The following is a 14,314-nucleotide window of genomic DNA, read 5'->3' on the forward strand; positions in this document are numbered from 1 at the left end:
GATAAAATTTCTATGATGTATTTAAGTTGTTTTCCCCTCCTAGGAGACAACAGGAAGCCTTCTATTGAGCTGGTTAAATAAATTACACTGAAATGCATCATTTAACATATTTCACAGAAGATCCTAATCTTATAATAGAATGCCACTCTGGGCACTTACTTCCTCATGGTCATGCGTTTGCTGAGTGTTAATCATATGAATGTGACAGGGCAGATCAGTTTCCACACGTGATTTGACTGCTTGTAAGCTTTTTTATCAACTGGAATCAATATTAATTTGACAATTGCCATCTCCTAGAGGTACTGCAAAACACATTCCCCCTGACAGGCAGCACTGTGAGATCTCAATACATCTTAAATGACAATTGTTGTAAAACAGCTCTAATGCTGTATAATCAGCTATCTAGTATATCCTCTTGTGTTACATTACATTACATTACATTACGATCATTTGGCAGACGCTTTTATCCAAAGCGACTTACATTACATTATATTACCACCCTTCGCAGAGGGGGGAGCAATTGAGGGTTCGGTGCCTTGCTCAGGGGCACCTCGGCAGGGACTCGAACCGGCAACCCTCCGTCTTAACCCTCGGTCTTAAGCGGAAGCTCTACCCACTCGACTACTGCCTCCATTCTCCATAAGGCCATTCTTTTATTACCTAAATCCTTTTTGTCAACAAGATCACCACTGAATATCGTAAATACCATTTGCTTATATTCTAATGCAACACAGTGGTTGTTTTGACATAGATTTTCAATTGCAATATGAAATGGAAATCCATCAGAAACATCAGCAATGGATTAATTGGCTTGATTAGATATTTATCATTCATATCATCAAGTCTTTTAGATAATGGAGTCCTAAATATCTGAATGTATACGCAGACACTATATACGCCCCAGATGTTTTAGCCAATCAGCTGTTTTACAAAGAGGGAGAGGCTGATCTTTCCTGGGGTTTTTGGTGACATCACAACAATTTGAGGTGTTTTTTCCTTCTCCTTTAAGAGGAGTCAGAGACACGTGGAGGAGCTGAGAGGAACTTACACATGCAGTGTAGCTGGGCATCTGGACATTTCACATCTGGATATACTTAGAAGAATGACTTTTCAGCCGACAAGGTACAGTACATATGAGCTGCATTAGGTTGGTATGTTTCTCTACGTTTCTAGGATCTGACTCTGCTGTTACATCTAAAGAGACTTCTCATCATGACTGAAACTATGTGTCTGTTTGAACTTCAGGTCTGAGCAATGACTTTGGCAGCTACACAGCGTTTTGCGCTTCATACTGAAACTGTAATAGGTATTTGTAGTGAAAGTGGTTTAAAAGAGAAACTGGTTAGATTTGGACCAGAGTCAGAGACAAAATTTACTGTACAATGTGACGTCTGTTGACACCGTTGGTATGAAATTGACATTGGTTTAACAGTTTTGCTAATATGATTTTACAAAACTGCAACCATTATAATGTCTACATATACAGTATAATGTATTTATATAATGAATGTGTTTAGGAACGTAATTGCAATTATAATCATTAGAGTGCTGAATATAGAACCACACCGCTGATTATTGGCTCTTGATTCAATCAAACCAATGACTGTAGTCGTTAGTGATAATTAACTATGATGAACCCAGTTTGCTTGGTTGTAATGTGCGTAATGGCTTCCCTGCCAAATATGCCATCTCGTTACAAAACAGTGTCCTTCATTGTTCTAATATCAGCTTGGATTCATTTAAATTCTTCATTTAGGAACTCTTTGTTTGATAATTTTTTCTATTTCTCTCCAGTGCCCCAGCTGACATCAGCGTCACATCTCTTTATGGAAACCAAAACAGTACGAATGGCAGCGAGTGTCCTCATACAGAAGCCTGGGACTGGCTCTACACCATGCAGCCTGTCTATATCCTGGTCATCAGTGTTCTTGGGATTGTGGGTAATGTGTTTGTCCTGTTGGTGTTCTGCCTCCACAAGAAGGCCTGCACCGTGGCTGAGATCTACTTAAGTAACCTGGCTGCTGCTGACCTTGTCCTGGTGTCCTGTTTACCATTCTGGGCTGTTAACATCGCCAACGGATTTGAATGGCCCTTTGGAGCACTCCTGTGCCGACTGGTCAATGTAGGCATCAAGATTAATACTTACGGCAGCATTTACTTCCTGGTTCTTGTCAGTATAGATCGTTATGTGGCACTGGTTCACCCAATGTCCCATGGCAGAATGCGCAGGCCGAAATACGCTAAACTGGGCTGTGTGCTGGTGTGGGGCTTTGGCCTGCTCATGAGTGTCCCCACAATCGTCTTTAGGGTAGTGAAGTACATCCCTGAGTATGATGTCACTGCATGCTTCCTGGAGTATCCAGACATCACTGTAGAGCTGATCAGTGATGGGACGTTGACCATGTTCAGCTTCATCATCCCAGTTTCTATAATTTCCTACTGCACTGTAAAGATTATTCAGGCTCTGAAGAACCAGGCAATGTCGAGGTTCCATGGTGAGCACACAGAGAATAAAGCCACCTTTCTGGTTCTGGCGGTCCTCCTGGCCTTTCTCATCTGCTGGGTGCCTTTCCATCTGGTCAATATGCTGGACATACTACATAGAGCAAAGATTCTTGGAGGATGTCCCCTGAACGCTGCGCTGGAAATCTGCAATCAGATCTCCATGTACTTAGCTTTCTTCAACAGCGTTCTCAACCCCGTCCTCTACGTCATTGTAGGAAAGAACTTCAGGAAAAAAGTTTGCGAACTGTTTCACCAGTTGGCTGTTAAAAGGGCAGTATTGTCTGAGTCCACACGTTCACACCTGTCCTCTACACTTAAAACACTGGTATGAATTATTGCTTAGAGGAAGATAGTAATCAGCATCATTCCCCTTAAAATTAGCCTGTGGAAGGTAAACACAACCACTCCACTGTGTACAGTGGGTCTAACTCTGGGACCAAATCACCCATTCTCAACTCTGTATGATTTCAGGTTATTTCAAAAAGAAATATTGCTAAGGTTTTGTTTAATTATCTTAAGTTGTTTTGAGGAATTTCAAACTTATTCAGTGTGTTTTACAATAACTTTGAATCAAATGACTGAGCAACTTAACCTCATATCTGCAGCTTTTAGCTCTTTGTTTCGGTGCTCCAGGCTGCACTGTTGCCGACCCTCAATATGAAGTGTAGACAACTGTCTGCTTTCTGTCCAAGATGAAAAGTTAGAAGAAAGTTAGATACAAAAGTGAATGTTGTGCTTACGCCCATCTAGTGACCAGAAATATGACCAGGCTAATGCTTTTGAATCTTTTATAAGATATAACAATATAATTATAACATTTAAAACTGCAAAAGCTGATGGTCCATCATCTGTGTATCAAGGTATGCGAATGTTTGTCCCTGGGAGACCAAAGATCAATCAGTAAAAGCATGATAGTGGTTGGAGAAATGCCCTTTCGAATTACATAATTCGATTTCATTAAAATTATGGTTTTGTCTGATTAACAACATAACCCAAGTATATGCTACGCTGCCTGTGCGCCCTGATTTGCACACATATTAAAACTGCTATGTCGTGCAATCAAACTCTCCCGAGCTGCATTTATATTATTGTGAATAATAATAATAATTACTTTCTGTAAAATTATTTCTGTACATATTGCTTACATGTTTCCATTTTATTTGTCGGTATCTCAAACTGAAGATAGTACATGATGTAAATATATATACAAGGTCAAGTGTACACATAAAGTAGAGGAAAACTGAATCCAGACATCTGCTGTCTAAGTGTTCCTGACTCAGCGTCTGCATGGTTAAAAACTGGGATCTGTCAAAGATTTTCCAGTGGTGGCCCAAACTGTGTGGGCTGTAGGGACGTTGTTTGTCTCATTATACATTTTCTCCATGCAGTGTTGAGTCAGTGCGGTCTGTGGGCAAGGGTACACCCTCTGTTGTCACCAAAATGAAAGCATTTCATGCCAAACAGGAAGCTTTTGTTATGAGTTAGGCTGCGGCAGAAAATTGTTGTGGAAGAAAAACCATTCAGACAGACGCAGATAGATCAAATGGTGAAATGCAGGCCAAAACAATCCATGTGCTATTATTTTTGTCTGGCTTTTAAGTTTATAGGTCCATGTGTTTCACCCTTTCCTTTCAAATCTGCAATAAAATACTACTCTGGGTTCATCTGCTTTATTTTGGTCTACAGTGTGTCCTAATATATTTGCCTCTGTGTGTATGTGATCATGCTGTATGCAGTTCGAACACTAAGCTTGTAAATGTGCAGGCCTGGGTTCTTTCAGTCACACACGTCCTCCCCCCGTTGCTAAGACTCCTCTCTTTGACAGTGTCATGCACCAGCTGTATGCTTTGAGTGATAAATTACATACGGCCTTTCCATTTTACTCTCACACTCCATTAAATCTATTATCCCACTTGGAGCTCAAACCATGACACGGCGGTAGTGACACTGACACTGACCATGTGTTGACACAGTTAAGAGGTTTTATATGTCTTGCCCGCAAACATTTGGACACACCCATTAGCTCTAAAATCACTATTACGATGCTGCGGCTCTCACAGTGATTTATAACCAAGCAGGCGAGACTTATGGAGAATAGTAGTGAAAGTGTCTGCAACCACACAGATGCATGGGACTGGGTCTACACCATGCAGCCTGCCTACATGTGCATCATCTGCCTTCTGGGAGTGATTGGCAACTCGTTCGTGCTTTGCATCTTCTGTCTCCAGAAGCGGCGCAGCTCCGTTGCCGACATCTACCTGAGCAACCTGGCGGCAGCTGACCTCCTCATGGTTTCCTGCCTTCCGTTCTGGGTGACAACCATTATCCACAAGTTTCACTGGAGATTCGGGAAGCCCATGTGCCAGCTTATCAACATTGTCATCGGTATGAATTATTATTGTAGCGTACTGTTCCTTATGCTGGTGAGCGTGGACAGGTACCTGGCACTAACCAGGCCTCTGTCCCAGGGAAGGGAGAGACGGGCCGTCTGGGCACGTTGGATCTGCTTCAGTATCTGGATTGCTGGGGTCTTACTCAGTTTCCCTGCTCTCATCTTCCGCTCTGTTCAGTTCTTCCCTCATTTGGGGGTGGATGCGTGTTATCTAGCATACCCCAATGAAGGCTGGAGACTACGCTACAACATGACTGTCAATATAGTAGGCTTCCTTATCCCTGTTCCTGTTGTATCGTTCTGTAGTTACCACATAATTAAAGTCTTACGCAACAGTCAGAAGTTGACAGGTAGGAGAGGCAGCACAGAGAGGAAGGCGACCTACCTGGTCCTCACTGTCCTTGTTGTGTTCATTCTCTCCTGGCTGCCATACCAGTTCCTGATCTTCCTTGACACCCTGGATTATTACGAGGTCACCCCTGGGTGCACGTGGGCGTGGGTGTTGGACATTGGCACTCAGCTAGCAACTTACCTCGGCTACAGTAACAGTTCATTGAATCCTTTTCTGTATGTGGTTGTGGGTAAGCACTTTAAGCAGCGGGCTAGAGATGTGTGCAGGCTAATGATGTGCAGGAGGAAGTGGAGACGGGCAAACTCCAGCCATTACAAAACCAATCTCAGTTTGAGCACTAAACAATCAGAGTGTAACAATATCTAACCATGTTGTTTGATTTAGACCCAAAACGGTTGTTTATGAAATTTGCTTAATTGACACACACTTCAGAATCTTTTTATTTGGATATTTGGATGATATTTCTGTAGAATTAGTAGTTAAGTGTGGTGAATAAGGGTTTCTGAATGTAAAAGCAGATAATGAATTTATATGTAATTGTGCAGATCAGTTGCCTTTCTTGGGATAAATTAAGGTCTAATTGTTTGTCACTTGGTATACCTTAGCCTTCAGGTCAGGGTTTAGGATTGTGAACAGTATTTTGTTTTCAAAACTAGTCCAACTGTCTCTGTCCAAATTATGATGAATAAAGTTGTTGTGGTTTTTCTCTGCATGTTAACGGAATTAAGCTCACAACCAGAGCGCTTTATTTTCACAATCAGTATCAGGAAGAGGGATTGTTTTTCTGTGTGAAGGGAATATTATTTTAATGTGAATGCAACATAACAAATTGTTTGGATTCATTCCAATGTTTGAATCGTAGCCTGTCACTGTAATATGTAATGTGCTATGGCTAGACCGTATGTAGTGGCTGTAACTGTTAAAGTCATCATAAAGGAAAGCAAAGGCAACTCTACACTCAGGATAATCTTGTCAGAGGTTTATTGTCAACATTAAAGTGTCATTTATGAAAAATAGATGGATGGAGTGTCTGTGTTTAGATAAGAAGGGGGTTGTTTACACACTGTAACATAATGAGCCAGATCTCTGAGTGGCTTTCCTTCCAGTAGATCATAATAGAATGCATTTATCAAGTGGGTTTCCTTATCATTCTCACTTCTCACCATTAAAGGTCATTTGAACAGTTTTCATTTTGCTCCCTTTCCATTGCTGGGTTGTTCATGTTGTCTGGTTTCAGACCATATCAGCCTTTTATCTTAAAGTGTGGAGGAAACAGTGTAGATGAGAGTACAATGAGAAATGACTTAGAATGACTTTGAAATGACTTTGAGTCCGTATTGATAAATGGTGTAAAATGTAAAGTTTAAAGCAAAGAATAAATTGTTTACATGTTGGCATCAATGCCTATGGAAAGCTGCTGGTACAGGAAACCACCCAGTTCATTTACAATAAATCGGATGGATGGTTGTTGAGTGTAGCTGTAGTTAGTTGGGATAAATTCCCCTTTGGCCCTGACGGACTTTGATGTTATGATTATGTGAACTCTCTGGCATAAACTGATTTTATTTCTAATTTAAGAACGTGATGCTTCCTTCCCACCTCCATTAGATAAATGGCTACAGTCCTGCTCATAAATTTTTACGCCTTTGCTTTGGCGTTAACTATATTCTTAATTTGTCTCCAAAATCTACAAGGGGTTAATTTGAACTTTTCCGTAAACAAGTTGATAAATGGAACTGTTTGGGCCAAGGGTGTGGAGGAATGCAACTGTATATACAAAAGATCTCTTGGTAACAGCTCTCCCCCTACCTGATTCACTCTGTGCTCTGCTCAAAGGATCAGTGCACACACATGAACCCGCTCCAGAAGCGTGTGTAATCATTTTGACCATTAAAGGGACATCTTACAAAACTTAAGGTAAGACACATTTAGTTTACATTCTATTGTATTTTCAGTACAACTCACGCTTGAATATCAACTTGATGAGAAATGAAAACAATCAACTGATCAACAGCTACATGTAAGGAAAATGATCTCAAAGTTCTACATGAAAACTACACAGCAATATTTGGGTTGTGCACCAGTACAAATCGTGTGAACAGCATTGCTAAGTTTTTAAAGGTGTATAATTCAATGATCGCACGCCTGAAGAAATATAGAATAGCATTGGATGCCTCTTCTTTTCCAAAGCCACATGATTACTTATGAATTCCATTCAATCCAGAGGTCCATAGTGGATGGAACTACATGTCTTGCTGATACATTATATTCATTTATTTTATTTTTGTTTGACCTAAAATAATAATTTATTGATTTAATATATTTCATTGATGAGCCATGTACAATCTTTTTGTCATGTAGCCCATGGAGCCATCGAAGCTTTTTGCTGTGACATCGCTGTGGTCTGAGAACAGCAGCGCCTCCCTGCCAGACACTTCAAATGAGTCCACCTCGTCCACAGAATGGGACATTGTCCATGCTGTCATTCCCCCATACATCTTTATCTTGTCCGCCTTAGGTCTCCCCTTCAACAGCTTTGTCCTCGCAGTGTTCTTTATCCATAAAGATCGACTGACCGTACCAGAGATCTACATGAGCAATCTGGCTGTGGCTGACTTCGTTCTCCTGTGTGGCCTCCCTTTCTGGGCGATGAACATACTCAACCACTTTAATTGGCCATATGGAGATGCTCTATGCAAGATGGTTAACTCTGCCATCACTGTCAATTTCTACACCAGCATCTACACTCTGGCCATGATCAGCATCGATCGCTACCTTGCACTGGTGAAGACAATGAAAGCCAGGTGGCTGAGACGGACACTATATGCCAAGGTGATCTGTTTCTTTTCCTGGATATTTGGGATCTTATTGAGTGTACCAACTATAATTCACAGAAAGGTGAAGTATATTGAGGAGCACAAAATATTGGCCTGTGTTCTGGATTACAGCCACAACAGTAGTTGGAAGTTGGTGCATCAGATTCTGATGAATACAGTTGGTTTTGTAATCCCTGCTCTGGCAATTGTTTTCAGCAGTGGGAATATAATTAATGCTTTAGCAAAGAGGAGGGACAGTGTTTGTTTTCATGAGGCTAATGACACAAAAGCAGTGGTTTTGGTGTATGCAGTGACACTCCTGTTTCTGGTCTGTTGGAGTCCATTCCAGGTCTTCACCTTCCTCGATACCCTCTGTGAAATGGAAGTGCTGGATGAGAATCTGTGGGGCCACACTCTTGATATAGGAGCCCAGGTGTCAGCATATCTGGCTTTTCTCAACAGCACCCTCAACCCGCTGCTGTATGTCTTCTCTGGACAATACTTCAGAAGGAAATTTAACGCCATCTACAGGAGACATCACCGCAGAGGATCAGATATGACCACATATCAACGCTCAGTTGTTTCAACATACATCAATAGACCCGAAAAAATTAAGAATGTGGACATTTTTATTGCAAAAGGTAAAATGTGACTATATCTCATCATACCATATCCATTCAACTGGACCACTTCTGGTGCAGTTTTTGGATAAAGTAATAATAACAGGACATGCGCCTCAAAGTATGTGCTGCTCGAACACTCCTGCCATAGTTTCATTGGAGATGTTGAAGTCTTACAGTAATGTTGTTATTCTGTTAAACAGCACTATCAGATAGCATTGTGTGCTGTGCATGCAGAAATAATGGATTCTAAACGAGTTAAGTATTTTTGAAGAGAGGCTCAAACAGACTCAATGCCAACACATTATCCTGCTTGTGTATGACTCATTGTATCAGAATCTAGTTTTTCTGTATTCACATGTGCACACATACATGCACTCACGCATGTTCACCCCCAACAAATAAATCTGTTGATCCACAGCAACAAATCTTGAAAATGAAGTTTACACAACTGTGGGAGCTAAATGCATTTGTTATGAAGCCATTAAGTGCCATTATTGAGGCCATTATAACTCATTAAGTGAATGTTTCTTTTCTTTTTTAAAGCTAATAAAAATCATGAAATACAGGAAATGGTTTGATTATTAATGGAAATTTCCACTGTGAGTTGATTTCCTGGCATCGTGTGGCTATTATGCTCTATTAGCAAAGAGTGGGATTCTTACGAACATTCAACAGTCATGGATAAACATTAGTGAGGCACCAGATTATCAATAAACAATCAAATAGCCATTAGTGGTGTAAAAGTTATTGCTACTTCTATTCCTATCAGATGCTGTCAGATCTGTCCATGTAAATGTTAAAGTCATCAGTTATTTATAGGGAGGGAGGCAGTGGCTCAGTGGGTAGAGCTTCCGCTTGGAAATCGGAGGGTTGCCGGTTAGAACCCCTGCTGAAGCGCCCCCTGAGCAAGGCACCGAACCCTCAATTGCTCCCCCCTCTGCGAAGGGTGGTAAATGTAATGTAAATCGCTTTGGATAAAAGCGTCTGCCAAATTATCGTAATGTAATGTAATGTTATTTATGATTATGATTGACTGTGCTTCTGAAAATTCATCTGCTAGTTGAATACTTTGGAGGCGAATAAAGTTAAATAATAAAGTATGCAGATAACAATTGAAGTCTTCCAGTTTTCTTCTAACAAGTAGAACATCCAAATTTAACAAGTGGCTCTTATTTACTACCTTACATTTTGTGGACAATTTATTGCTCAATAATATGATCAAAAATAAATACAGGATTCGATCCTGACAGGATGTTACAGCTGTATGATGTCAAAAAATACAAGCAATATTGCCAAACATTCACACTTGTGGAATCAATAACCCCCAACCAAAACATTTTGGAGGCACAAATAAACTTTTTCTCACATTGTGCTGGGGTTGGCAGTGAGCTCCAACCTTGTTGTGACTCTGCATGCTCAGTCTCCCAGGCTGCTTTTCTCTGTGGAAACCAGAAAGAGATGAATGCTTAGGGACCATGGATTCAAGATTTAAGATTAAATGTATTGTCATTCTCTTGTGTATTTGCCTATATAAAATGAATGGAATGCTGTGCTGTTGCAGTGCAACAAGAAGGAATAAAAGCATATATATATATATATATTCGTATGAATATATACAGTATGACTCTAAGAATATCCTAAAAATAATACAGTAATAGATGAATACATAAAAGACATTTAGCAGCTCAGTTCATAAAAGTACATGTACAGGTAAAGTGCATGTTTCAGTCCGATGTTTATAGCTTTTTGATGTTAGTCTGCTGCCTCTGCACCAGGAAGTCGAGGACCCAGTTGCAGGTGCCCGTGCCCACATTCAGCACCCTCAGCTTCTCCACCAGCTGTTGAGGTATGATGGTATTAAAGGCTGAGCTGAAGTCAATGAAGATGAACCTGGCGTTGGTGAGGTGGAGTGAGGTGGATATAGCATCTTCTGTGGATCTGTTGGCTCTGTATGCAGATGGTGGGTATTGATGAAGCTCAAAGCACTTCATGACAATGGACAGAAGTCGTTCATATAGGCTGGATTTGATTTTTTGGGCACAGGGATGATGGTGGCACTTTTGAGGCAGGTGGGCACTACTGCTTTGTTCATCGAAATGTTGAAGATGTCTGCAAAATCATCTTTCAACTCTTCTGCACAGTCTTTTAGAACCCTCCCATGTGAGTAGCCTTGCATGCGTTGGCGTTGGCGAAGTCCTTCTTCACCACAGCTGCAGACAGCTGGATTACCTGATCGCTCGGTGATGGTGGGAGTTTGTGTGGAAAGGCGGCACAAAGGAAAAAAGAAAACACAGGCACAGTACCCTCCCCAGACTGATCACTGAACACTGAGCACACAACAGCTCTGCACAGACCTGCGTTATTTACCACCAACTCTTCATCATCATCTTCATCAAAGTTGTCGAGAGCAACAGCTGCACATCTAGAAGCTTTGTGTTAATTTATTTCTGGGTGAGTAATCATTCAGCTACTATGGTAATGAACTCTGAAATCATGATTGTTTTCCATAAAAACCAGGATGAACGAGTCCAGCAACTTTATCCAAGCTGCACATTGTTTGTCTTAGTTGCGTTTCTGTCTGAATGTGGTTGAAATTGAGCGTTTGAGTTGTGAGTACAGGACATAATTATTCATACCAACATGTTTAGGCAGTTGAGTCGGTGCTGCTCAAGTCACTACCTGCCCATCTAATAGGTCTTCATCCTTATCACCATCATTCTACTGCTCTTCATCCCTGCATCATCATGGAACCACAACAAAGAAGCTAATATTGAGTTATTTGTTGTTTTATGTACAACCACCAAACATTTGACTTCTTGAGATCTCATTGATTTTGGCTTTGACATTGCACAACAGTTGTAGTTGGCAATATATTATGACTGCTTCATGAGTTACACTGCTGCCATTAGAATTGATAGTTACCAGAGATCACATTACACACAGTACACAATATGTTGAGTAGTCAATCAGAGCCATTGAGGTTTATTACTGCAATTGTAGCACGAGTGTCCTCAGTAATTTTACGGGGGGAGAGAGAGAGAGAGAGAGGAGGGAGAGAGAGAGAGAGAGAGGGAGAGAGGGAGAGAGAGAGAGAGAGGGAGACGGAGGGGGGGGGGGGGGGGGGGGGGAGCGGAGGTGGTGACATCAATTTAAAGGGTTTTCTTTCTTCTTAAGGCCTGAGCTGAGTAGCGGAGCGGAGCGGCGGGGAAGCTCTCCAACATTTCACTTCTGGATTTACTTGGAAGACTCTTGAAGAATGACTCTTCAGCCAACAAGGTGCTGTATGAATAGAATACATTTCATTTATATTTCACTCATGAGAGTCACGGTTGTTTTTCATTACAAAACCTTAAAAAAGGAATTGGTTTTCAATTTCGACAGCTGGAAACTGCATTTTTGGGAAAGGAGCTCAATAACAATCAATATCAACTACTGAATGTGAAGTGCTCCATACTAATTTTCGATTCATGACAACTGTATTAATTACTTACAAATAGTTGAATGAAAACAGGTTGAATGCAGTGTTTTTGCAGAAATGAAAGTGTGAATAATGATGGCTGTAAAAAATGTCATTCAGTAGTACCAAAAAGTGAAACATCAACTCGTGCTCTTTGTCCAATAGATTCTAATATTTAAAATGCAAAAACATCCAAGGGACTCAAGTTGGATTCAAAAGTTTAAAAAAAACCTCTCTGTGTTCAAACAATGGCACCATGTAACTGTCATGGTCACCACCAACCAGAACCGAACTGACCTGAAGGCCTTTCAAAATGTTTGTCCTGCAAGGTGTCACTGGCCAATATGAACAGGGGCCAGGGGGAACTCCCCTGCTAAAGGAAAGCTACCAGAACAACAGTAAATAAACTTTGAAAATGCCTTGGATTCTTTTTTAGCTTAGCTAACTTAGCTAAGCTTTAGCTGGCTAAAGTTTCATCAAAATGTATGATTTACATATATTTCATATAAATATGTCCAAATGATATGCAGGACTGTTCTTGAGTAGAAATTATTTCTGAAAAACATTACTGAAATTTGCTTTAATCTGTGTTTTTGTTATATCGTAATTGTTCTCTTTTCTTCTCTGCACAGTGTTCCAGAAAACAGCACCTTCAACAGTACAGTTTCTGACTCTGAGTGGGACACACCCTCTGTGCCTCTCCTCATCATCAGTGTTCTTGGGATTGTGGGTAATGTGTTTGTCCTCTTGGTGTTCTGCCTCCACAAGAAGTCCTGCACTGTGGCTGAGATCTACTTTAGTAACCTGGCTGCTGCTGACCTCGTCCTGATGTCATGTTTACCCATCTGGGCTGCTAGTGGATACAACTGGTCCTTTGGCTCAGCCCTCTGCAAACTGGTTATTATGGCCTTCGAGATGAACACCTACTGCAGCATTTACTTCCTGGTTCTTGTTAGTATAGATCGTTATGTGGCACTGGTTCACCCTGTGTCCTATGGCAGAATGTGCAGTCCAAAATACGCCAAACTGGGCTGTGTGCTGGTGTGGGGGTTTGGCCTGCTCATGAGTGTCCCCTCACTCTTCTTTAGCAAAGTTGAATGTAACTATTGCTCCCTGTCATACACAGACATTCATAATCTGATCTTTGTTGGGATATTTGCCATTTTTAGCTTCATTATCCCTGTTTGCATTATTTCCTACTGCACTGTCAAGATTGTTCAGGCTCTTAAGAACCATGCAAACACAGAGAATAAAGCCACCTCTCTGGTGTTGGCGGTCCTGGTGGCCTTCCTTATCTGCTGGGCACCTTACCACCTGCTCAGTATTCTGAATGCACTACAAAGAGCTAACATTCTGAAAAACGACATCGACATAATGCTCTTCGATATGGTGTCTGTCTACCTAACCTTTTTCAACAGTGCACTCAACCCCATCCTCTACGTCATTGTGGGAAAGAACTTTAGGAAAAAGGTTTGTGAATTGTTCAAGAAAGGAAGGTTCAGAGCTGATCTGCAAGGCAGTGCTCCAACTTGCCATGTAGTAGAACTAACCACAGAGAAATAGAGTATCTTTTTATCATCTGACTCCATTAATGAATAAGAATGGCACTGCGATGCTGATTTAGCTATGCAGAGAGGCATAGCTAAATAGATGTAATCGAACCAGGAAACGATGGTCAAAGAGAAGAGAGGAATGGTAAAGGATGTAGAGAGATGGAAAGAGCAAGAGAAGGAAAGAGCCAGGGAGAAAGAGAGAAAGAGAGCCCTTTGCAATGGCATCTTCAATAACCTTACCCTGGACATTTACATGCTTTTGCCACAAACCAATGAAAGACTGCCACACCGGTTCTTTGGAACACCCACTGACTACAGAACAAGATGTGTGACGGCATCCACAGGTTTATTCATTGTCCCCTCCCTTAGAGGCCAGGGGACTGAAACACCATTTCTTCACCATTTGTCTATTAATCAGCCCTCAATGTGACCCCGAGGTGTGGGATGGGATCTGAGAACATCATTCATACACCACATGCAGACAGACAGCTCCTTCTCACAGACAGACATGCTTTTTTGAACCACATGCAGTATTCCTGTCTGTGGTGAAAGCATCACCCTTGGCCTTTTATGTCGAAGTTAAGATAAGGTTAAGCCCTGGGATCTTCTGACAGTA

The 14,314-nt window shown here is 41.2% G+C and overlaps 4 protein-coding genes across 4 annotated transcripts in view; all 4 read left to right on the forward strand.

Annotated features, from left to right (window-relative positions):
• The window catches only part of LOC143006355 (B2 bradykinin receptor-like), a 42,364-nt gene that overhangs the window by 2,848 nt on the left and 25,202 nt on the right, over positions 1-14,314 (forward strand). The gene's annotated exons all lie outside the window — the stretch shown is intronic.
• On the forward strand, positions 1,039-4,157 carry LOC143006354 (B2 bradykinin receptor-like). The gene is made up of 2 exons (XM_076157766.1): positions 1,039-1,122; positions 1,795-4,157. The coding sequence occupies exons 1-2, from the start codon at positions 1,103-1,105 to the stop codon at positions 2,834-2,836; spliced, it is 1,062 nt and encodes a 353-aa protein (XP_076013881.1). The 5' UTR covers positions 1,039-1,102; the 3' UTR covers positions 2,837-4,157.
• Positions 4,593-9,603, forward strand: LOC143006127 (uncharacterized). Its single transcript, XM_076157451.1, has 2 exons — positions 4,593-5,507; positions 7,611-9,603. Exons 1-2 carry the CDS (start codon positions 4,593-4,595, stop codon positions 8,715-8,717), a joined length of 2,022 nt encoding a protein of 673 aa, XP_076013566.1. The 3' UTR covers positions 8,718-9,603.
• LOC143006128 (B2 bradykinin receptor-like) lies at positions 12,413-13,708 on the forward strand. The gene is made up of 2 exons (XM_076157452.1): positions 12,413-12,474; positions 12,778-13,708. Exons 1-2 carry the CDS (start codon positions 12,413-12,415, stop codon positions 13,706-13,708), a joined length of 993 nt encoding a protein of 330 aa, XP_076013567.1.

This window comes from Genypterus blacodes, unplaced genomic scaffold, assembly GCF_046128005.1.
Source record: "Genypterus blacodes isolate CSIRO-AG114 ecotype Tasmania unplaced genomic scaffold, CSIRO-AGI_Gbla_v1 ptg000073l_1, whole genome shotgun sequence".
Lineage (NCBI taxonomy): Eukaryota > Metazoa > Chordata > Actinopteri > Ophidiiformes > Ophidiidae > Genypterus > Genypterus blacodes.

Excerpts from the sequence above, each read along its gene's own strand:
- LOC143006354 (XM_076157766.1), top strand. The coding sequence starts at position 1,103 with ATGACTTTTCAGCCGACAAG. Across the intron at positions 1,123-1,794 it reads ATGACTTTTCAGCCGACAAG|TGCCCCAGCTGACATCAGCG; the intron begins GTACAGTACATA and ends ATTTCTCTCCAG.
- LOC143006127 (XM_076157451.1), top strand. The coding sequence starts at position 4,593 with ATGGAGAATAGTAGTGAAAGTGTCTGCAACCACACAGATGCATGGGAC. Across the intron at positions 5,508-7,610 it reads TTAAGCAGCGGGCTAGAGAT|CCCATGGAGCCATCGAAGCT; the intron begins GTGTGCAGGCTA and ends TTTGTCATGTAG.
- LOC143006128 (XM_076157452.1), top strand. The coding sequence starts at position 12,413 with ATGGTCACCACCAACCAGAACCGAACTGACCTGAAGGCCTTTCAAAAT. Across the intron at positions 12,475-12,777 it reads CAAAATGTTTGTCCTGCAAG|TGTTCCAGAAAACAGCACCT; the intron begins GTGTCACTGGCC and ends TTCTCTGCACAG.